A 21,218-nucleotide genomic window follows, 5' to 3' on the forward strand; every position below is an offset into this window, starting at 1 on the left:
ATAGGAGTCTCACTTATAGCCGCAGTAGCGATACCGTCAAGAGGTATTGGGTGCGAAAACAAACTTCCATGGCCAAAACTTTCGAGAGATTCAAACATTTTTTTCGGGTCACCACTACAACTGTCTCAAATGATCACGATGGACGTTCGTCTGCGGATCGCTACAACTCTTCTCACCAGCAGCAGCAGCAGCAACATCACACTCAGCCTCACAGCGACACCACCAGCAGCAACAACGGCAGCAGCAGCAACGACGACAGTAGTGTGAATGTTGACTTCTACGAAGACATTATGAATGGTCATGACAATGCATATAAAGACGAACTACGTAATCAACGTAAACATGATGTTTATGGGGCAAAAAAGCCGAAACAGTTCTATAATGCAGTGATCATGGGACGCCGCACGTGGGATAGTATTCCACTCTCACAACGCCCATTGAAAAAGCGTCTTAATATAATTATCTCAACAACACTGTAAGCGCTACTATTTTCTCGCTAAACACGAATGTCTCTTTTTCTTCCTCTCTCTCTCTCTGTATATATATATACATATCTCTGTCTCTCTCTATGTTCCTGCTATCGTTGATTGCGTTGCAAGACGTATGACAGGTTAGAAAGAGTAGTATCTGTTTTAACGTTCTACTTCAAGTCGGCGTTGACATGATGCACAGTCGTGCTGATTTTTTTCCCTGCTGCTGCTCCTACTTCTGCGACTATTACTAGTGTTCATCCACAGATAAATACGTGGAAAGCATCCTTACTGTTAGTAAGTGACGTCCAGCGCCTTCCTCTACTGCCGCATATATATATAGAGAGAGAGAGAGAGAGTGGAGTATATGCATACATTATACGTATTTTGCTTATATTTTATGTCTCCAGTAGTGTTGCTAATACGAATTTGAATACATATGGTTTTGCTCTAATTCTTCGTTTTTTTCTGCTGTTCCGTTTTTTTTTTCTTTCCCTCTTTCTGCTGTTCTGCATCACTTTCATTTAAAGGTTTTTTGCCACTCAACTCTTTCTTTCTTTGCGTAAGCAAAGAAGGTCGTGTATACTGCTGCTGTACCATTTGTCGGTATATAACTATTATCTGTTGATAGTGATTCTGCAGTCGTGCGTCTCTGGTAACAATGATAGGAAACTACATTCGAACCGTTTTTTCTATATCTGCTGTTCTGTGTGCTACCAGAGTCTTCTTCTGCTCATATTCGTGGTGCTGTTATATCTCATCCCCGCGTGTTCCTACTGCTGGTGGAATTCGGCCCCACCAATATATATATATAACTATATATGCACATATGTTGGATAGAGGAGTGTGTATGTTTCTATACTTATATATATATATATATATGTGCACGTCTATTATACACGTATATATATATATATATACATACATATGTATGCGGGTATAGATGTGTATGTGAATATCTATATTTGTGTATATATAATATATATATATATATTTATGTGTGTCTATGTGTCTCTGTGTGTGTGGTTCTATAATATGGTCTCAGTATGCCTGTGAATGTACCGGTATGTGCGTGTGTGTACATGCGTGTTGTATGTGGTGATGTCCTTGTGTATATATATATATAATTGTTTATACACATGTACAGATGAAATATATACATATATATATACATATAGTCGTGCATAGGTAACATTCCAAATGTATACGTAAATATATGTAAATGTATATATATATATATATATGTAGTATGGTTGCCGGTGTGTGTCTGTGTGTGTGCGTGTGTGTGTGTGTGTTGCAGTACGGAGGAGGCAGCGAATGCCAGTTGCAGTCGTGGGAATATCGGCGTTTTGGGCAGACAGAGAGAATAGTTTCCTCTATGAACGAAAGTGATATACGCGAGACGTGTACAAACACACAGCTGCTTACTAATGGCTTGGCAACGCAGCAACAGCAGCAAGAGCGGCAGCCGGAACAAGAGCAACAGCAGCAACAGCAGCAAAGAAAAGAGAACGAAGAAGTTTTTTCGAGAGAGTTCCAGCACACCTACGAAGATAGCATTACCTATATCCACTTCCTCCTCGTCGTCTTTTTCGTCGAGAACAAATACCCAGCATGCTGAAAAAGTTGAAAAAAAAGAACAAAAAGAAGGAGACGTCGACATACAACGCGTACGAGTTTGTTGCTCTCTAACTGAGGCAATGCGTCTTCTGCAAACGAATACTCCACATGCATTTCCCATGCTTTCATTATTGGTGAGTAAAGAATATCCACACACACTGGCACTAAATAAAATATTTTTAGAATTTTCCCATGACGAAGAAGTCTATGTACATCAACACGCACACCCATCCACATTCATCTTGCGCTTCGCGTCCATCGTGCATCAACGGCAAACATATATATATATATATATATAGAGAGAGAGAGAGAGAGAGAAAGAGAGAAGATGCGCGTTTACAGATTGACGATGTATTTGTCAAAGGCGATATTTTTTATGGTTTCATATCTTTGTTTCTTGATGGCTATGACTTCAAGGAGGAGTCGAATGTTCTAGAGATGCGCGTTTACAGATTGACGATGTATTTGTCAAAGGCGATATTTTTTATGGTTTCATATCTTTGTTTCTTGATGGCTATGACTTCAAGGAGGAGTCGAATGTTCTAGAGTAGCTCTAACAATCGGTTTCTGTTGCTCTTATCGCCATTCCTGCGTACATATACATATATGCATCGGATACGCATACATATATACACATACTGAAAGATAGCGAATGCATATATTAGATTTAGATATATATATACGACATATAATATATATATATATTGTATATTTGTATGTATATATATACATACGGGAAATGTATATGTACATATATACAATATCGTTATGCTTTGGCTTTTTCACGGTTTTGTCTTATTTGTGGATTCCGACATTTGAAAAATAAAGTATATATGTACATATATACATTTCCTGTATGTTTGTATATGTATATATATATAAATATACAAAATATATAACTAATATATCTCGTGTGTATATATATATATATATACATAAATAACGGCGAGTGAACAGGGAAGAGCACAAAGTGGAAATCGAAGATTGTTGGAAGGGTCTTCGACTTGTAGCCTCGAGAGGCGTCACCACTGGAGGCAAAGGGAAAAGTTTCAGAATTTCGAGCGGGGTATCCCGCTGTAAATCTATCATTCTTTGTTGCTGCATTCCTACATATACGTCTCTCTCTCTCTCTCTATATATATATCGATCGATGTGCATATATGCAAATATATATATTATATATATATTTGTATGAATGTGCATAGTGAAGGTATGTCAATATGCAGTATACTGCAGATGATGTTTCCTCGAGGACATAAAAAAAGAGAGAGATGTATAATGTTCTTCTTTTGCTATGTAATCTAATGCCGTGTGTGTGTTTCTACAAACAGGTGGAGCCCAACTGTACGCTCTGGCTCTATCCCTTCGTATTTGCAGCCGCATGTATATCACGCGAATCACATACAACGGCAAAGCAGATACTTACTTCCCTTCTTTTCCTGGAGATGACCTTTTTTTTGGACAAAAACCTACTGCAAATAGAGCGAATAGTAAATCTTCCTCCTTATCGTCAGCATCAGTATTATCCTTATCACACAATTCTTCTGCTTCTACTGATAAAAACATACCTCTCGGTCCGCCCGCTCTCACTTCCACTACTACTACTAGTAGTGAAGGCAATAATGATGCGAAATCAAAGACTCATGATGCTACTACTAGTAGTAGTAGTAGGGGAAGTAATATGAATAATACTACCATTACTACTGCTAGTAGTTGTAGTGGTAATAGTATCACTCCTTGTGTCAGTAAAACTACTACTTCTACCACTACCAATAAATATAATATAGATGTCAATAACGCCAGAAATAGTAGTGCTGATAGGCTTACTACTACTGTTAATGGTAGTAATATGGACACTACCATTACTAGTAGTAGTAGTAGTAATAATACAGGGTTATTAGCATTATCGTCATCTACTACTACTAATGCTATTCCTCCGACAGCCTAGACCGAAAGACTAATAGTGAAGATAGTAGTACGAGTGCTGCAGCAGCAGCAGCAGCAAACAGTAGCAGCAGGTCGAGTGGTTATGCAGCAGGGGTATCGGGAGAGACACGACCAGCAACTAGAAGGAAAAAGAGAGACTGTTGTGAATGACGATGAAAAAAAAGTAACGAAGAAGATTGTTTTGAGGCAATTTCACATCAAAAACTTTTTCGGAAAAGGGAATGTCATTTGATTTCATTGTTCTCGAAAGAAAGAAAAATTTACCTCCTCTCAATTTTAACGCTCACTCTTGCAAGACGGAGTCTTTCCTTAATTCTCTCTCAAAATATGTAAGCAGACTCCTACAAAAAATTAGTTCATATGCACAGATAAACCCATTTCATTTCTTCATTCTCATTATTACTAATACTACTACTATTACTATTGAAACTACAAAAACAACTACACTGCAACCGCTAGTAGTATTACTACAGCCACTACTACTACTACCACTACTAACTTCACTATTACTACTACTCCCTCTGTGTATATGTTGAGTAGACAGGTTTTTAGAGAGTGCAGCTTCTTTGTTGACAGATCTTCAAATCACGTAAGTAATTTCTATCGAAAAAGAGAAAGCTCTGTCGATATATATTATAAACACTACGATATCACTCCTACTAGTTTTGTTACTACTACCACTAGTATTCTTTCTACTACTACTATAATCAAAAATACTACCCACAGCAAGCACTACAATTGCTACAACAACTCATTCAGACACACATATATGCAAAGTAACGATCATAATAATACGCTGCGTATACATATATTACTACTTATAATATATATATACGCATATGCTATGATATGTGTAATAGCCTCTGTGCATACAAATGAGCGGTTCTATATATACTGCTGTTATATGAACGATATAAAATAAAATGCGTACGTATGGTTACTGACCGTATATATATATGTATATATACCCAAAATAGTAGTAATAATACTAAGAGACTGGGTACGTATGCTTCCGTTTCACTATCTCTCTCTATATATATATGTAGCTAACTATATAACTAATAGCCTCTGCATGCATGAGTGACTGACCATATATATATATATAAGTGTTATGACGACACTCTTGATAGTAATAACTCGTATACGTATGGTCTGTGTCTGTGTACCTCTAGGTGTCTTTCTCTCTCTATATATGTATGTATGCAAAATAATAAAAATAGATGAAGGAAATGCACACGTTTTTTTCTAGCTATGCATTCTATGATGAAAAAATAAAGTCTCTACGTACGTAAGTGTATCTGACTATACATATTTATCTTGACGTATGTGATACACATAATAATTTTAATAATACTAGCTAGTATATATATATATATATATGTTGGACTCTATGTGAATGTATCTGGCTATACATATTTATCTTTACATATGTGATAAACATCACAGTAATTATAATAATACCAGCTAACATATATATATAAATATGTGTTCGACTCTGTATATAAGTGTATCTGACTATACATATTTATTTCTGCATATGTGATACACATATTAATGAAAGCATATATATATATACCCATTAATATATATATATATATATATATTCTCTCGGAGCATATAAATCAACTCGATGTACGTGTGTGAACTATCACTACATATATATATATATATATATATATATATATATATATATATATATATATATATATGTGCATATACATATATATATATATATGTGCATATACATATGTATATATATATATATATATGTGCATATATATATATATATATATATATATGTGCATATACATATATATATATATATGTGCATATACATATGTATATATATATATATATATGTGCATATATATATATATATATATATATGTGCATATACATGTATTTACAAGTAGTACGAGCGTACACACATACACATAGACGTAATGGCCTTTGCATGTGTATATCAGACTGTGTCCCCATATATATTTGTAATGCAAATGATATATTCTACTATACTGTGGGATACTTACTTCCTCTCTCTCTCTCGCTAGTTATATATATATATATGTATATGTATATATGTATATACATTTATGCACCAGTAGTAGAATGTGTTGTGTCTGTAGTAGTGGTCATACACAACATACTTACATATGCATACATGTACATATATACATGCATTATTGCAAGGAAGATTGCTTGTGTATATGGTAATGAATGAAGCATGTGTTTCTTCTTGTTTCACTATGGGAGGGCAAGTACACTGACTTCGTGTCTATGTGCATGTATGCATATGTGTGTGTGTATGTTTCGTGTAAAATTACATTACATAGTATACTTCCGTCGATTCATTGTATATATATTTATATAGATACATATATATACATGCATGTATACACGTATACGTATATACATATACATCTATTCAGATATAAATATATACACATATATATATATATAGGGGATAGCCCATATTACTTGTTTTTCTGCACGTGTTCTCTGGTGTCTATAGAATGTATGTTTGAGAAAAAAGTCAGTACAAACTAATGTGCATGTAGGTTCTATCTGGAGAAATCACACACACACACACATATACATATATGTATATATATATATATGTATTCTCATATATATGTATATAAATATATACATGCGCATACACATATATATATATATATATATATATATATATATATATGCACATATACACACATATGTACATGCATACACAGACACATTTACATGCACATGCACACACACGCACACACATATACACATGCAGACACACGCACGCACACACACACCCGGACAAAGATATCTACGTATGTATACACACATGTGTATATACAGACTGTACGTAAATATATACATGTACGTGTACAGAGACACAAACACAGACATCCACCACACACAGATTCACACTCGGACATATATATATATATATATATATATGTATTCATGTGTATATATATGTATATATGTATATATATATATATCTATATACATATATAGATATAGATGTATAGAATGTAGGTTGATATCTGTTTGTACATATGTATATATACACACAGGACCCCACGATAACAGAAATGTATACATACATACATTCATGCATATATATATATATATATTCATGTAAATTTATATTCGTATGTGAATGCAGAAGACATATGAGATAGTATATATGTTTGCATAAGTGCGTTTAGCGGCACTCTGGTGGTGGGACGTGGAGAAGAACGAAATTAGAAACGGAGGTGGTTAAGTAGATCTGTGTGTTTCGAAGGCAGACAGGCTTTTGATGCGTGTCGAATCAAATGTCATTACGACATTTTTGTTATTATTCATCAGATACGTTTCTGGCGCAACGCATTCTTTCATTCTTCTCAACACGAACGTGTACGACAGAAGACACGTCCCCCATCTAATCTGCATGCGCGTCTGTTGACATTTTCGCATATGCATGCACTATTAGTATCTGACTACCATACACATTCAAGACCATATATACAGACACACACCCACACACATATATACACAAACGCAGACTGCTCTGCAATAAACTTTAAGGCCATAATAAACCGAGTTACACACACACACACCACACATGCATACACATATACATACACATATTGCTGTACAGTACATATATATATATATAACACCGTAGGTGTGTAAAGACACACATATACATACACCCCCATGCACATAGTGTTCTACAGTGCACATATACTCCATAATATAGACATTTACATATACATATTTTCACCCACGTGTATATATATATATATGCATATATATTGTTCTGCAGTATGATGGACCCTAATAGTACAAATATACACATATACATACACCCCCACAGACAAAGTGTGTTGTACGTCACATATATATATATATATATATATATATATATGACCATAGTATACAGCCATACATACATACACACAGGTATACACACACATACATGCACACACACACACACACACACACACACACACATATATATATAGATATTAACTGTTTACGAGATGTTGTTTATTTCTCCACTTGTGTGCCTTTCATGTTTTTTTTTCTGTTTGTGTTTTGGAAAAATCTTTTTTTTTTCTTGGAGTTTTCGTCTCCTTAAGGCGTTGTACTTCTGCATCATAGGATGTTTTGTTTTTCCGTCTGAATTCAAGCTTTGTATCGTATCTCTTTTTCCTTGTAGGTAAGAAAAGAAGTCTTTTAAGCTCATTTCAATTTCTGTAATCCATGTCTTATTCGATAGGCAGCCGTTTCTTTTTTCTTTTCTCTCCCCTTCTTTCTGATATCTTTTGTTGTCTTCGTAGCCTTCTTGCTTTTTTCGTGTGTAGTATTTCTTTTTTCGTTACAAAAACCTTCGTTTCAGTCATTTTCAGTCTCTGACCTTTTTTTATCAAATCGATGATCTTTTTATTGTTTATAGCAACTCCTCCAGCTCATGACCATACCAGGAAGCCACGGTGTAGTCGCGCGTGCTGCTGCTACTTCCGTGCATCCGGCGTTGGGATGGTTAGAATATGCAGACGGCGAGAGAGAGAGAAGTGATCGCGAGTCGCCGGAGAAAACTAGGAAAGATAATGAATGTGAAAGAAAGAAGAAAACTACCAACAACACTACTCCTAGTATTAGTAGCGATGATAATAATGATAGTAGTGGTCAAAGGAAGAAAAGAGTTTGTTCGAACACCTCGAATGATGAAAAGAAGAAAATTCAGCAACAGCAGCACCCAGCATAAACGCCGTACTGACAATACCTGCAGCAGCAACACCAACTACAACACAAAAGACGGATACACCAGAAGAAAAAAAAGAAGAGGGAGAAGCACCAGCGATAACATCCAAATTGACGCAGAAATCACTCCCAGAAACTAAATACATACACAGGGAAGCAGCAGTACTAGGAGTAGTAGTAGCAGCAGGAGAATCCAATGAAGTTTCTGAAACAAAGAATGAAGACGAACCCACTCTCACACATCCACACAAAAAGCACAAAGCAAACCTTCCTCCTTCTTTTGATAGTAGTGATGATAATAGTGGTGGTAGCAAAAAAAGTTTCTCCTCTTCTCCTGAGGGGGAGTCGGAGAGTAAATCTCAAATTCTAATGATAAAAGCAATTCACACGACAAAGGGTCGCGCTCTGGACACACGGAGCCACACACAACCCCACCATTTCTTCAGAACAGTCACACTTCCTTGAGAGCTCTACCATACGTACTATACAGAGGTCATGAGGAAATTCAATATCTTGACCTGATTGCTGATATCATCAACTCTGGCGCTTTCATCGAAACACGCACAGGTTCGTTCCATATACATACCTATATGTGTACACGAACTTATATATATATAGTATGTATATATATATATATATATTTATTTATCAGTACATATACTATGTGTATGTATGTATATATGCATATATTTATATTTAGATCGCTTTGCTCAAGTGTTCTAGTTTAGAGATGTCATTGAAACACGCAGAGGTTCGTTTCACATATATATTTATATATATACACACGTACTCATATATATATATATAATATGTATATATATATACATCACTCTCAGTACGTATAATGTGTATGTGTATATACGCATACACATATACTTAGAATGAACTGCTGAAATCATCATCTAGTCTACAGATGTCACTGAAACACGCACAGGTCCATTTTTTACATATATATATATATATATGTAGATGCATATACAGCAACACGTAAATGTATATATGGCTACCTGTCTACACACATATCCCTATATATGTATACATGCATATATATATATACGTTTAGGTCTTATTGCCGATATTATAAACTCCAACTCTTTGTCTGAAACACTCACAGGATCATTCTATAAAATATATATATTTATGTGTATACGTATGTATTATATCTCTGCAGATAATACCTACTGCTAGTGTATTATCCAAATTGGAGCTTCCTCAAGCGTGGAAACTCAGATCTAGTTGCTGATATTTTGACGTCGGCTCATTCGTTAAAACACTGACAGAGTAATTCAATACATATATATATATATATATATAAGGGGATATATATGTACATATACATGTGTATGCATATTTATGTATTATATCTCTGCATATACCTACATTCAGATCGAATGGCTGATATTATCAACGTCGGCTCATGTATTGAAAACGCACAAGATCTCTCTCTCTCTATATATGTATATGTATGTATATATGTATATATATATACATACCTATATGTATATATAAATATGTATATATCTCACTTTAGCCCACTCAAAGTAACAAACGTATACGCGCACATATATGAACACCCCTCCCCCTTCCCCGACAGCATATTATACGTATATGTACATATATATATATAAATCTAGTATAGTGGTAACACACATAAAACAAATGCACACACACACAGATACACATATCACCGATATTCACGTCATGCTCATCAGAGACATGGTTGTCCAGTGGGCTAATCACCATGTGGTCAATGAAGAATACTGGACCGAATATCCAGAGAATTGTGCGCCGTTTCAGACGCACTGACGCTATATATTGCTAGATATATATATATATACATGTGTATATATATTTGTATATATATTTACATACATGTGTATGTATATTTGTATTTATATTTCTTTGTACATGTATTCAAATATTTTTTGATCGAGATACCGATATTCAATTTCTCTCAGTCTATTACCTCTCGGTACTCCAACGTTCACGCAATTCAGCGTTAGCACCCATCATAATATATACCACATTACATGTGCATATATATATATATATATATATATATATGTATACTATATGTATATATATATATATATTATACGTATATATATAAATATATGTATCTTCAATGTTAGTTTATATATATATATACTGATATATAATACACCTCAGTGCATGTGAAAACATATAAATATACATGTATATATATATACTCTATACATATATATATATATATATATACCTGTGTATAAATTTCTCCAGAGATAGTTGATATATATTGATATATATACATATATATATATATATATATATATACTAATATATAATATACTTTAGTATATATATAGAAATTACCTCAGGAGATATATATATATATATGAAAAGACATCTATGAATATATGTATCTGGGGAGATAGTTGAGAGAAATTTAAGGTGCTTTGAGAGAAATGTTATGCACGTATACGTTCCTAAATACAAACAACACACATCCACCCAGAATTCGTCCTTCCCTCATTCCCAACAGTAAAACAATTACCAGTATTCTATATATGTGTATGTATAGATATTTATATGGTGTAAGTGTGTCTGTGTGTACGTACATGCAAATATGTGCATTTGTTTTTTGCATATACAAATATATATTTAATGTAGATATACGTAGATATATAGGTACCTGTATATATTTTTGTATGTGTGTGTTAATTATGTGTGAACAGGGGTGAGTACTCTCGCCAAATTCGGGTGTACGATGTCTTTCTCTCTCGAGGAAACATTCCCTCTACTCACGACGAAGAGAGTTTTCTGGAGAGGGTAAGTGGCTTGCATAAGCCGTTTCACGAAAATAATGCAAAAACAAAGCGGCCATTACGACAAAAGCAGCAGAAAATGCAGTGGCAACACCTCCAGCAGCAACGCAAACGGCGGCAGAAACACCAACAGCAGCAGAAACACAGCAGCAGCACTAGTAGCGTTAGTAACAACTGCAAGCAACAGCAGCAACACCAACAGTAGCAACACCAACAGCAGCACTGATGGTAGTCGTATTAGTGACGCACACCAAATGAACGTGCAAAGGAGCAGAAATTCGTCAGCAAATTGATGGCCCAACTAATACCTCCTCAAACACCCAGAGAATGTATTAATTCCTCTCTTCCTTCCTGTCTTTCTTTACGTATATATATATATATGTATATATGTATATATACGTATATGACTGTGTATATATGTAAAAGAAGCAGCAGCAGCAACAGCAGCAGCAACAGCGGCAGCAACAGCAACAGCAGCAGCAACAGCGGCAGCAACAGCGCAGCAACAGCAACAGCAGCAGCAACAGCAGCAGCAACAGCAACAGCAACAGCGGCAGCAACAGCAGCAGCAACAGCAGCAGCAACAGCGGGCAGCAACAGCAACAGCAGCAGCAACAGCAACAGCAACAGCGGCAGCAACAGCAACAGCAACAGCAACAGCAGCATTAAGGTGCATGTGCTTCTGTTTGTCTTTCTTTCTGTGTCTCTATCTCTCTATCTCTTTCTTACTGGCTCTCTCTCTTTCTACAAATGTTTATGCAGTGGCCACAGCAACAGTAACAACAGCAGAGGAGGTCTATCTCTCCTTCTCTCTCCATCTAAATGTATGTGTACACATATTTACATTCACGTATACGTATGTACATAGACGTACATATATATATATATATATGTACATATATGTACATATTTAAATTAATTCTACATTAGACGCGAATTCAAACAGCATCATCATATCACTCCTTACCAGACAGCATTGACAGGATATGTGATAAAAGTGATAATTGGCCAGAGCTGCACCAGCGGGGAGTATTGTCTCTCTCTGCATGCATGCGTATGTAGGTGTGTTTGTACGTGTGCATGTTTGTGTGTCCATATATTTCCTTGCGTTTACATGTGTTATACATGTGCATGTATTTATGCGTGGCAAGGGAAAAGTCGCTAGCGTGCATAAGTATGTGTATGTGAATATGAATGTGTGTGTCTGTGTCCGTGTGGTGTGTATGTGTGGATGTGTATATGTAGTGTATACGTGCATTTATTTATGCGTCGGGAGGGGAAGGTCGTCAGCGTTTATTTTATAATTGTGTGTATGTGTATGTGTCGGAATGTGTTTTCTTCGTGTGTACATGCCTGTGTACGATGTATGTGTTTTTATGTATTTGTGTGTGAGCGGAAGAATTTACGCGTTATGTCTCTATCATCTCTTGGGCTCTTTCTACCTCTGCGTGTAAGTGCTTGAATATGTGTGTGGGTGCCCGTATATATATATATATTATATATATATATATGCCTCTCTGTTTGTACGTATGTCAATATGCATTCTCTACTAATGTGTCTATTTGCGTGTATGTGTATGTATACTTGTATATTCGTCTTTGCATACATATATATATAAATATATAAATATATGTACATATGTATCTGTGTAAATGTATATATGCATATATGTGTATGTCTCTCTTCTGTGTGCCTATCTGTGTAGCACTTGTGTTCGTCTCTTTCCGCGTTTCTCCTCTCCTTTACGATCTTTCTCTGCCTTCCCTTTTCCTTCTTTTTCTTCTTCTTCTTTTAGAGTTGTGGAAGAGCTGCTGTGGTTCGTGAGGGGAGACACAGATTCACGAAAACTTTCCAAAAAAGGAGTTAAAATCTGGGATAAAAACGTAACTCGAGAATTTTTAGACTCCAGAGGTCTCTTCAAAAGAGCCGTTGGAGATATTGGTCCGGGCTACGGCTTCCAGTGGCGTCACTTCGGAGCCGATTACGATGGCTTCGAACAAGACTATACGGGTATATCTCATCACCATACAAATATACTCATTGTCACTACTACTACTAGTATATATGTTTATATATTAAGAGTCCATATATACAATATGAATCTATATATATATATATATACATGTATATCTGATCATACAACCATAACTATTTTTACTACTACTAGTAGTCATAATATTAATCTCCTTTCTCAACAATAAAAATTAATATATTTATGTTTATACATATATATATATATATTACGAATGTGTATATATACACAATATGAATCTGTGTGTATATATATATATATCTCATCACCATACAACTATAATTATTATCACTACTACTACTACTACTACAAATATCACTCTCCGCTCACTGTTATTACTATAACAGTGTGTAGATGTATTAATTTATTTTCAGAATATATATATATATATATATATATATATATGTATACATCTTTCATCACAACGGAAGATTAGACATTAAGACAATTTCTTTTGGGGTGCGTTGTTTGTGGTTTTTTTTAAGGAAGAGGTATCGATCAATTGCAGAAATGCATCGATACTCTTCGAACAAATCCAACCGATCGACGCATTTTATTTACCGCGTGGAATCCCGCAGGTATGACCACACTCACGCTTCTTCCTGATCTGAATATCTTGATTTCCTTTTTTCTTTTGCAATGTCTACATCTGTATACATATACATATACACACACACGTATACATACATACATACACATATATATACATACATATATCCATGCATACATGTACTTACGCATACATGTACCCATACGTACATATATATACATACATACATACGTATACATACATCCATATACATATATACATTACATATACACACACATACATATACACATACGTACATATACACACACATACATATACACATACATACATATACCCATACATACATATACCCATACATACATATATCCATTCATACATATAGATATATACATACATACACACATACATACGAATACCCTTATATACATATATTAATGCATACATATACCCAGACATACATCTACATACGTACATACATACGTATACATACATCCGTATACATACATCCGTATGCATATATAAATACGTCTACATACATACATATACCCATATATACATATACATACGTATACATACATACATAGGTCTACACACATACATACAAACGTACGTGTACATACAGACATATATATGTGTTCAGTTACATTAATACATACATACACAGAGGAGGACACAGCTCTCTCTATATATATACGCTGCACCAATACTACACTACTGCGATGACGGTGTGGACCTCCGCCCCCGCTCTTTTCTTCGATTTTTTAAATACATTTCTTTTTTTAAGTAAGCCGTGTGGGGGGAAATGCCAACCAGCGGTCATGGCTTTGAATGATTTGCTGCTGCTTCTGCATGGACATCATCACCACCACCACTTACACCTCACATCGAGGTGGTAGAGAGAAGAAGAAGGAAATATCTTTCTAAGGTATATTTCTTCCTTTTTTGCGTTCACACATATATACATCTATTTATGCAAAGACTATGTACACTGTGTGTGTTAACATATATTATGTATGTTAACATATATTTTGTATCTCTTCAAATACATTGAATTTGTAGAGTACTCTGTGTTTGTATTTACATGTATATATATATATATTGTATGCGTTTTTACACAACACATCGTGTGCGTATATATATATCTTGTGTACGTATGTGTCTATGTATATATATATATATATATATATGGTGAATGTCTATATACTGTATGTGCACATATATATATATATATATATATATATATATATATATATATATATGAATAGATATATCTTGTGTACGTATGTATCTATGTATATATATGGTGGATGTCTGTATATACTGTATGTGCATATGTATATATATATATATATATAGATAGATAGATAGATAGATAGATTTGTATGCTCACAAAATGCATGGTTTACATATTTTGTGTATTTATATATTGTGGGTGTATGTGTACGTACGTATTATATATGTTTCAAACAATGTGTGAAAATATATGTTGTGCATGTTTAATAGTTTCCTCTCTCTTTCTCTCTTTCTATATATACATGTATGTGTACGTAGAGTGTGTATGTGTGTTCTCAGGTATAATATACACAGTGCATGTTTCTGTATCGTGTGTGTGTGTATGTATGTATATATACATATTGAATATAGAGTATGTAATAGAATGTGTGTGTGTATATATATATATTGATTTGGGTGTCTGTGTGTTCCGCTATCCATAAATATATTTATGTGAAACTGTTTTTGCATGCAGCCTTGGATGAAATGGCGTGCCGCCATGCCATTTGCTCGCTCATTTCTGCGTGGATGGAGAGAAAAACCTTACATGCATTCTGTATCAGAGATCCTGCGATGTTGGCCTCGGAGTTCCTTTCAACATAGCTTCCTATTCTTTATTAACGCTCATGGTTGCACACATAACTGGGTTGAAAGCAAAAAAATTCGTTCACTTCATGGGAAACACCCACGTCTATACAAATCACGTAGAAGCACTCCGCCAGCAAATTCTTCGTCAGCCTCGTCCATTCCCCATAGTCACCATCAAATAAAGAACGCATACGAGTAAGACTTATGCGCATATATATGCATATATATATATATATATATGGGTATATGCATGTATGTATGTAGATGTATGTATGTATGTACGTGTGTGTGTATGTATGCATGCATATGTGGGTACATATATATATGTATATATATAGATTTCCTTGATACATAGAACTCATACACAGAGTGTGGGAAAGAGAAAACAGGTAATGAAGATTGCAATTTATGATATCATGTCTTCTTTACTATCCTTGGTATTTCTTCGTTTCATTTTGTTGATATTGCATGTCTAGTATGTAGACACCAGTTTTGTGAAGGGTCGCCGGGGAGAGGAGTACCGTTGCAACATATGTTCATATGTATGGTCGTGATTAGAGAGAGAGTGTGTGGTGTTATTTATTATATTTCTGTTGAAAAGATGTACAGGGGGGGATCTACGGGAGTCACTAATGAGAAAGACATATATATTTATCTATATATATGTGTGTATACGTGTGTTTTACAGTCATGCTTGGTATATGAGGGTGTAGAACAGGAATGTGGAAGCTGTATTTATTGGGCAAAGGGAAGAGACAGAGAGGGAGAGAAAGAGATAGGAAATGTGTTGTCGATTTGAAAGGAAAGAAGGAGAGAAAGAGAGAGAAAAGAAGAAGAAGAAGTAAAGCAAGACAAAGGTGTTTGGATTTTATATAGGATCAATATTACGGCGAAAAGGAAAGTAAATTCGTACGTCATTATTTTTCTATCGATTTAGCTAAGAAAAGGAGGAAGAAACTGTGTTTCGAGAGAGAAGAGAAACCCGTGTTTGTCGTGTGTATCATTGAGGAAGTAGAAGAGAGAGAATATGATTTTTGTTTACTATAGAAAGAGAAAATGATTGAGGCCTTCCACATACATTCACTAAACACAGAAAGATAGAGAAAAAAACGTTTAAGACTATATATTGATGGTGGCGAGGTGAAGATAGAAGAGAGAGAGAGGGGGGGGAGAGAAGAACACTGTCCTCCTTCTCTTTATTATTTCTTCTAGAAAATGAACCCACGGTGTTTTTTATTTCATACTGCAGGTTGTTGACTAGATGGAAGAGCTATATAGTTTGGTCGTACGTAGAATTGAAAAAAGCCTCAATTTTCGTTCACGTAGCCCAGGAAATATTTCATGCTCTGTACTAGTTGTATTAGTTGTAATAATAATAGTAGTAGTATTGTGATAGTAGCTGTGGTAGTGTTCGTTATAATTCTTATTGCTGCTGTACAAGTCATATAATACGAGTACTTGTTGCTATAGTAGTAGTTATACTAATAGCAGTAGTAGTACCAGATTGGTACTAGTAGTTGCAGTAGTAGTAATAGTAGTAGTAGAAGATGTACTTGTAGTAGTAGTCGTAGTAGTTGTTGTTGTTGTTATAGTAGAACTGTTACTACTAGTACTAGTACTGGTGGTAGCAGTAGCAGTAGTAGTAGTAATAATGTGCCCATTATTGTATATGCGTGTGTGTGTAAGATCAAATAGTGCGAAATCACGAATAAATTCTCACATATATGTGGATCCCTGTAAGAATAGTATTAGTATTAGTGATGATAATAATAATACATGCATGCATTGTGTGTGATTCTATATATCAAGAAATTAAGTATAGAAGCCTTTACATATTGGGTGCCTGCAACAGTAGTTGTACTAGTAGTAGTGGTAGTAGTAGTAGTAATATGAGAATGACTAGTCGTATTATTGTTGGTAGAACGCGAATGGTGTGAGTGTTAAGAGTAGTATATGATAGTCGTATATGTGTTGAATGTGTTGGAAAGTACAAATGTATATGTGTAGGTAGAAAATCGATCTGGCGCATCTGACTGTGTAAATGTGTGCATGCATATAAAATAATGTGGAAGATACAATCCATAACATATACACTACGCTCCTCACATGCAACTGCGTACATCTCTTGTGTACCTGTTGCTGTTGCTTCTGAAAATGTGCGGAAAAATAGACTTTTTCTTTTTCTTCCTCTTGTTGTACGTCTCCCTGTGTAATTATTGCTGTTGCCTGTGATAGTATGCTGAAAAATACACTTTTTTCTTCTTCCTCTTAACTTGTACATCTCCTGTATGATAATTGCTGGTGGTTGTCAAGTGCGCTGAATATACTATCTTCTTCTTATTGCAGATCTCCTGTGTACCTGTTGCTCTCTTTTGCTTGTGATGTTATGGTCAATATACTTTCGTCGTCTTCTTGTCAACGTGGCCGCTTTTTCCGTGAAGGTTATCAATGCCGATCTTGGGATGTTGCCATAGAGGCGCTGCGCATGCTTGCTGCTGCTTCTCTTCTGTTGCTGTGCATGCGATTCTTGCCGCTCCTGTCGTAGTCACTAACTACTCTTGGTGGTAGGCGTATGGGTGGTGACAGCGCTGGTGGTAATGTGTCTGCTGCTGCTGTTGGTGTCTGTTGCTGTGAGTGCCCTGATAAGCTGTTAGTATTAGTGCTGGCGGGATTCGAATGCTGCTGTTGCTGTTGCTGAAGGGCAGATGGTCTGCTGCCATCAGCAGTTCTGTGAATGATGCTATGGCTGTTGCGCAATGTCAAGAGCTGGACTGCTTTTGGTGTGTCTTCTTGTGGGTGCTGCGGTTGTTCCCAGTTAGCACGGATGATGTAATTACTGGTGTTATGTCGATTTCTGTTCATTTCTCCGCAGGAAATCGATGACTTCACAGTCGACGACTTTGAGTTGAGCGGATATGTTCCCCACGGGGAAACTACCGATGGAAATGGCTGTGTGAAAATATATATGAGAGCATTCTTCTTCTCCTGCTACTCATACTTTTGCCATAATAAAGAAGCAGATATTAGTGTGATAATTAGGAGACAGACGAACAAACAACGTGTCTACGCTGCTTTCTGCTGTGCGCTCTTCGAGTCAGAGCCTCTATATATATGTCATAGTACTAGTAGTATTACTACTAAGACGAGTAGCAGTACTAGTTGTTGTAGTAGCAGGCACATATACTATATGTCAACATCGCTGGAGGATCATGCCTAAGGTAGATTGTGTGTATGCATATATATATATATATATATATATATATATATATATATATATATATATATATATATATATATATATGTATAGAATCTTGCCAGTAATGGACGTGTGTATATATATCAAGGATACTTCGCAAAGAGAAAGAAAAGTTTGTTTTCTTTCTTGTGAGGAACATCCGTGCTGCCATTGAGTAAGATGTACGTGTGCGCGCTTTTTTCGGGGCACGCACACAAGGAAAACGCAGTCACCATTTTGCTGTCGTCTGTTTTTCTAAAAAACACACAAATATCGTCTTCATATCGGTCTATGCAAAAGTCAACTTAGCTTTTTTCCAGTAATTAAAAAAAAAGAATATCAGAAAGGAAAACAACGTATTTGCTTTTCAGTTTTGTGCATGCATGATAAAGACTCTTGAACGAGTCTTCAAGGGAAGCTACGCGTTAGTTTCTCTGCGACGTTGTGTACGTGTGTGTGTACGTGTGTCTGCCACGCTACCAGATAACGAAACGGGTGTTTTACGTACTACTTGGAGAGTAGTATAGAGATGTTTTAGTATCTTGTGAGTATAGATAGGCAGGAATTGCCGTGAAAGTGATGAAACAGACACGACTGTGGCTGTAGAGAAAATCCTCGTCAGTTCATTGCATGAGAAGACACGGCTGCTGACAGAGCTACGGCTCGAAAGGCGCCTCTTTCTTTCGAACCTTCCCCACGCTGAAACGACTTTAACATTTGTACCTGGATGGTTCGCTGCGTGGAAGCTGAGCGTGATCATAAAATGGGATATGTGCCGATTTCTTTTTCCTCCAGTAAAAGAAAGAAATTCATTTGGTGCATAATAGGGGAGTGACCCTAAAAGTGAAGCGAGAAAACTGTTTTCTCCTACTTAGAGAAGAAGTGACCCGCTCCATACACCTGGAGACACCACTGCAGAGTACGCGGATTGACGGAGCCCCCGAAGGGCTGATGAGCCTTCAAACAAAAAAACTGCAGAAAGCTTGCCACGGTCCAAAATGAGAGAAAGCTTATTTTATACACTGGATATATTACTTCAGCTGCCGAGAGTGCAAAGTGACAGAGCTTTGCAGGGCTGAGGAGGTTGCAAACACAAAACACGCACAGGGTCTCCCCCACCAGCTTCACCGCGACCGCAGCCATCAATACACACGAAAACACTGAACACACGACAGGCGCATATTCCCGCATAAACACACGAACACGCAGTGACATGCCCACACAAACACACACTCACACATCAACCTCCTGCACACACGCAACAACGCACACCTACGAAAAACATCATAGTGACACGTCACGCTACTAAACGCCTCCCAGTTGGAAGCAGCGGAGACAAAAATATTTTGAGAAAGAGATCCTTCACTCTAATATATTTCTGGTTCTCTTCTTTTTTTGACATCTACGAGGTAATGACACATTAGTAGTAGGAACATTCCTGAAATATAGAAGTGTAGTAACATAGCAACAATTGCTTCAAATTGACAACTGACGGGCAGAAGAAACAATGGTGCCAGGAGAGCTTCTACTAATCTTTCTGACAATTAGAAAGTTGAGTGCTTGATGCCGTGATAAGTAAGAATTCTGCGACTTGTGTGGAAGAAAAAACAAAGTGTCTGTCTTCACCATGTGAGCTCGCCAGAAGTAGTAGTGGTAGTAGTAGTTGTTGTAGTGTTACTACTACAACTGCTTTTACTACCTGGATCTGGCCAAAAGAACTTTTCGTCTCCGCACAACGAATCCTGCGCATATTAGACTGTACAAGCCTCAAGTCGGCTGCGTTACTACAGAGTGCTCCGGTAGTATGTAATTGATGACCTCTTCAGTGTCCGTGTCGCCACACATGTCTGTACATCGGTTTCACGCTTGTTTCTGCCCTCGCAGCAAATATTAGCGCCGCCTCATAATATGCTGCACGATCTCCAGGTCGGCTGCTGTTACTTCGAGGGGC

At 36.2% G+C, this 21,218-nt stretch overlaps 1 protein-coding gene across 1 annotated transcript; it reads left to right on the top strand.

Annotated features, from left to right (window-relative positions):
• Positions 1 to 1,900: 1,900 nt before the first annotated feature.
• LOC131479260 (bifunctional dihydrofolate reductase-thymidylate synthase-like) lies at positions 1,901 to 18,989 on the top strand. The gene is given in 12 exon segments (XM_058659807.1): positions 1,901 to 2,140; positions 4,039 to 4,200; positions 8,479 to 8,727; positions 9,233 to 9,353; positions 11,501 to 11,594; positions 13,386 to 13,600; positions 14,108 to 14,200; positions 15,920 to 15,934; positions 15,937 to 16,207; positions 16,209 to 16,227; positions 18,905 to 18,958; positions 18,960 to 18,989. Coding segments are annotated over 12 exon segments (1,563 nt in total).
• The last annotated feature ends 2,229 nt before the right edge of the window (positions 18,990 to 21,218 follow it).

Source organism: Ochotona princeps, unplaced genomic scaffold (assembly GCF_030435755.1).
Source record: "Ochotona princeps isolate mOchPri1 unplaced genomic scaffold, mOchPri1.hap1 HAP1_SCAFFOLD_2115, whole genome shotgun sequence".
Classification (NCBI taxonomy): domain Eukaryota; kingdom Metazoa; phylum Chordata; class Mammalia; order Lagomorpha; family Ochotonidae; genus Ochotona; species Ochotona princeps.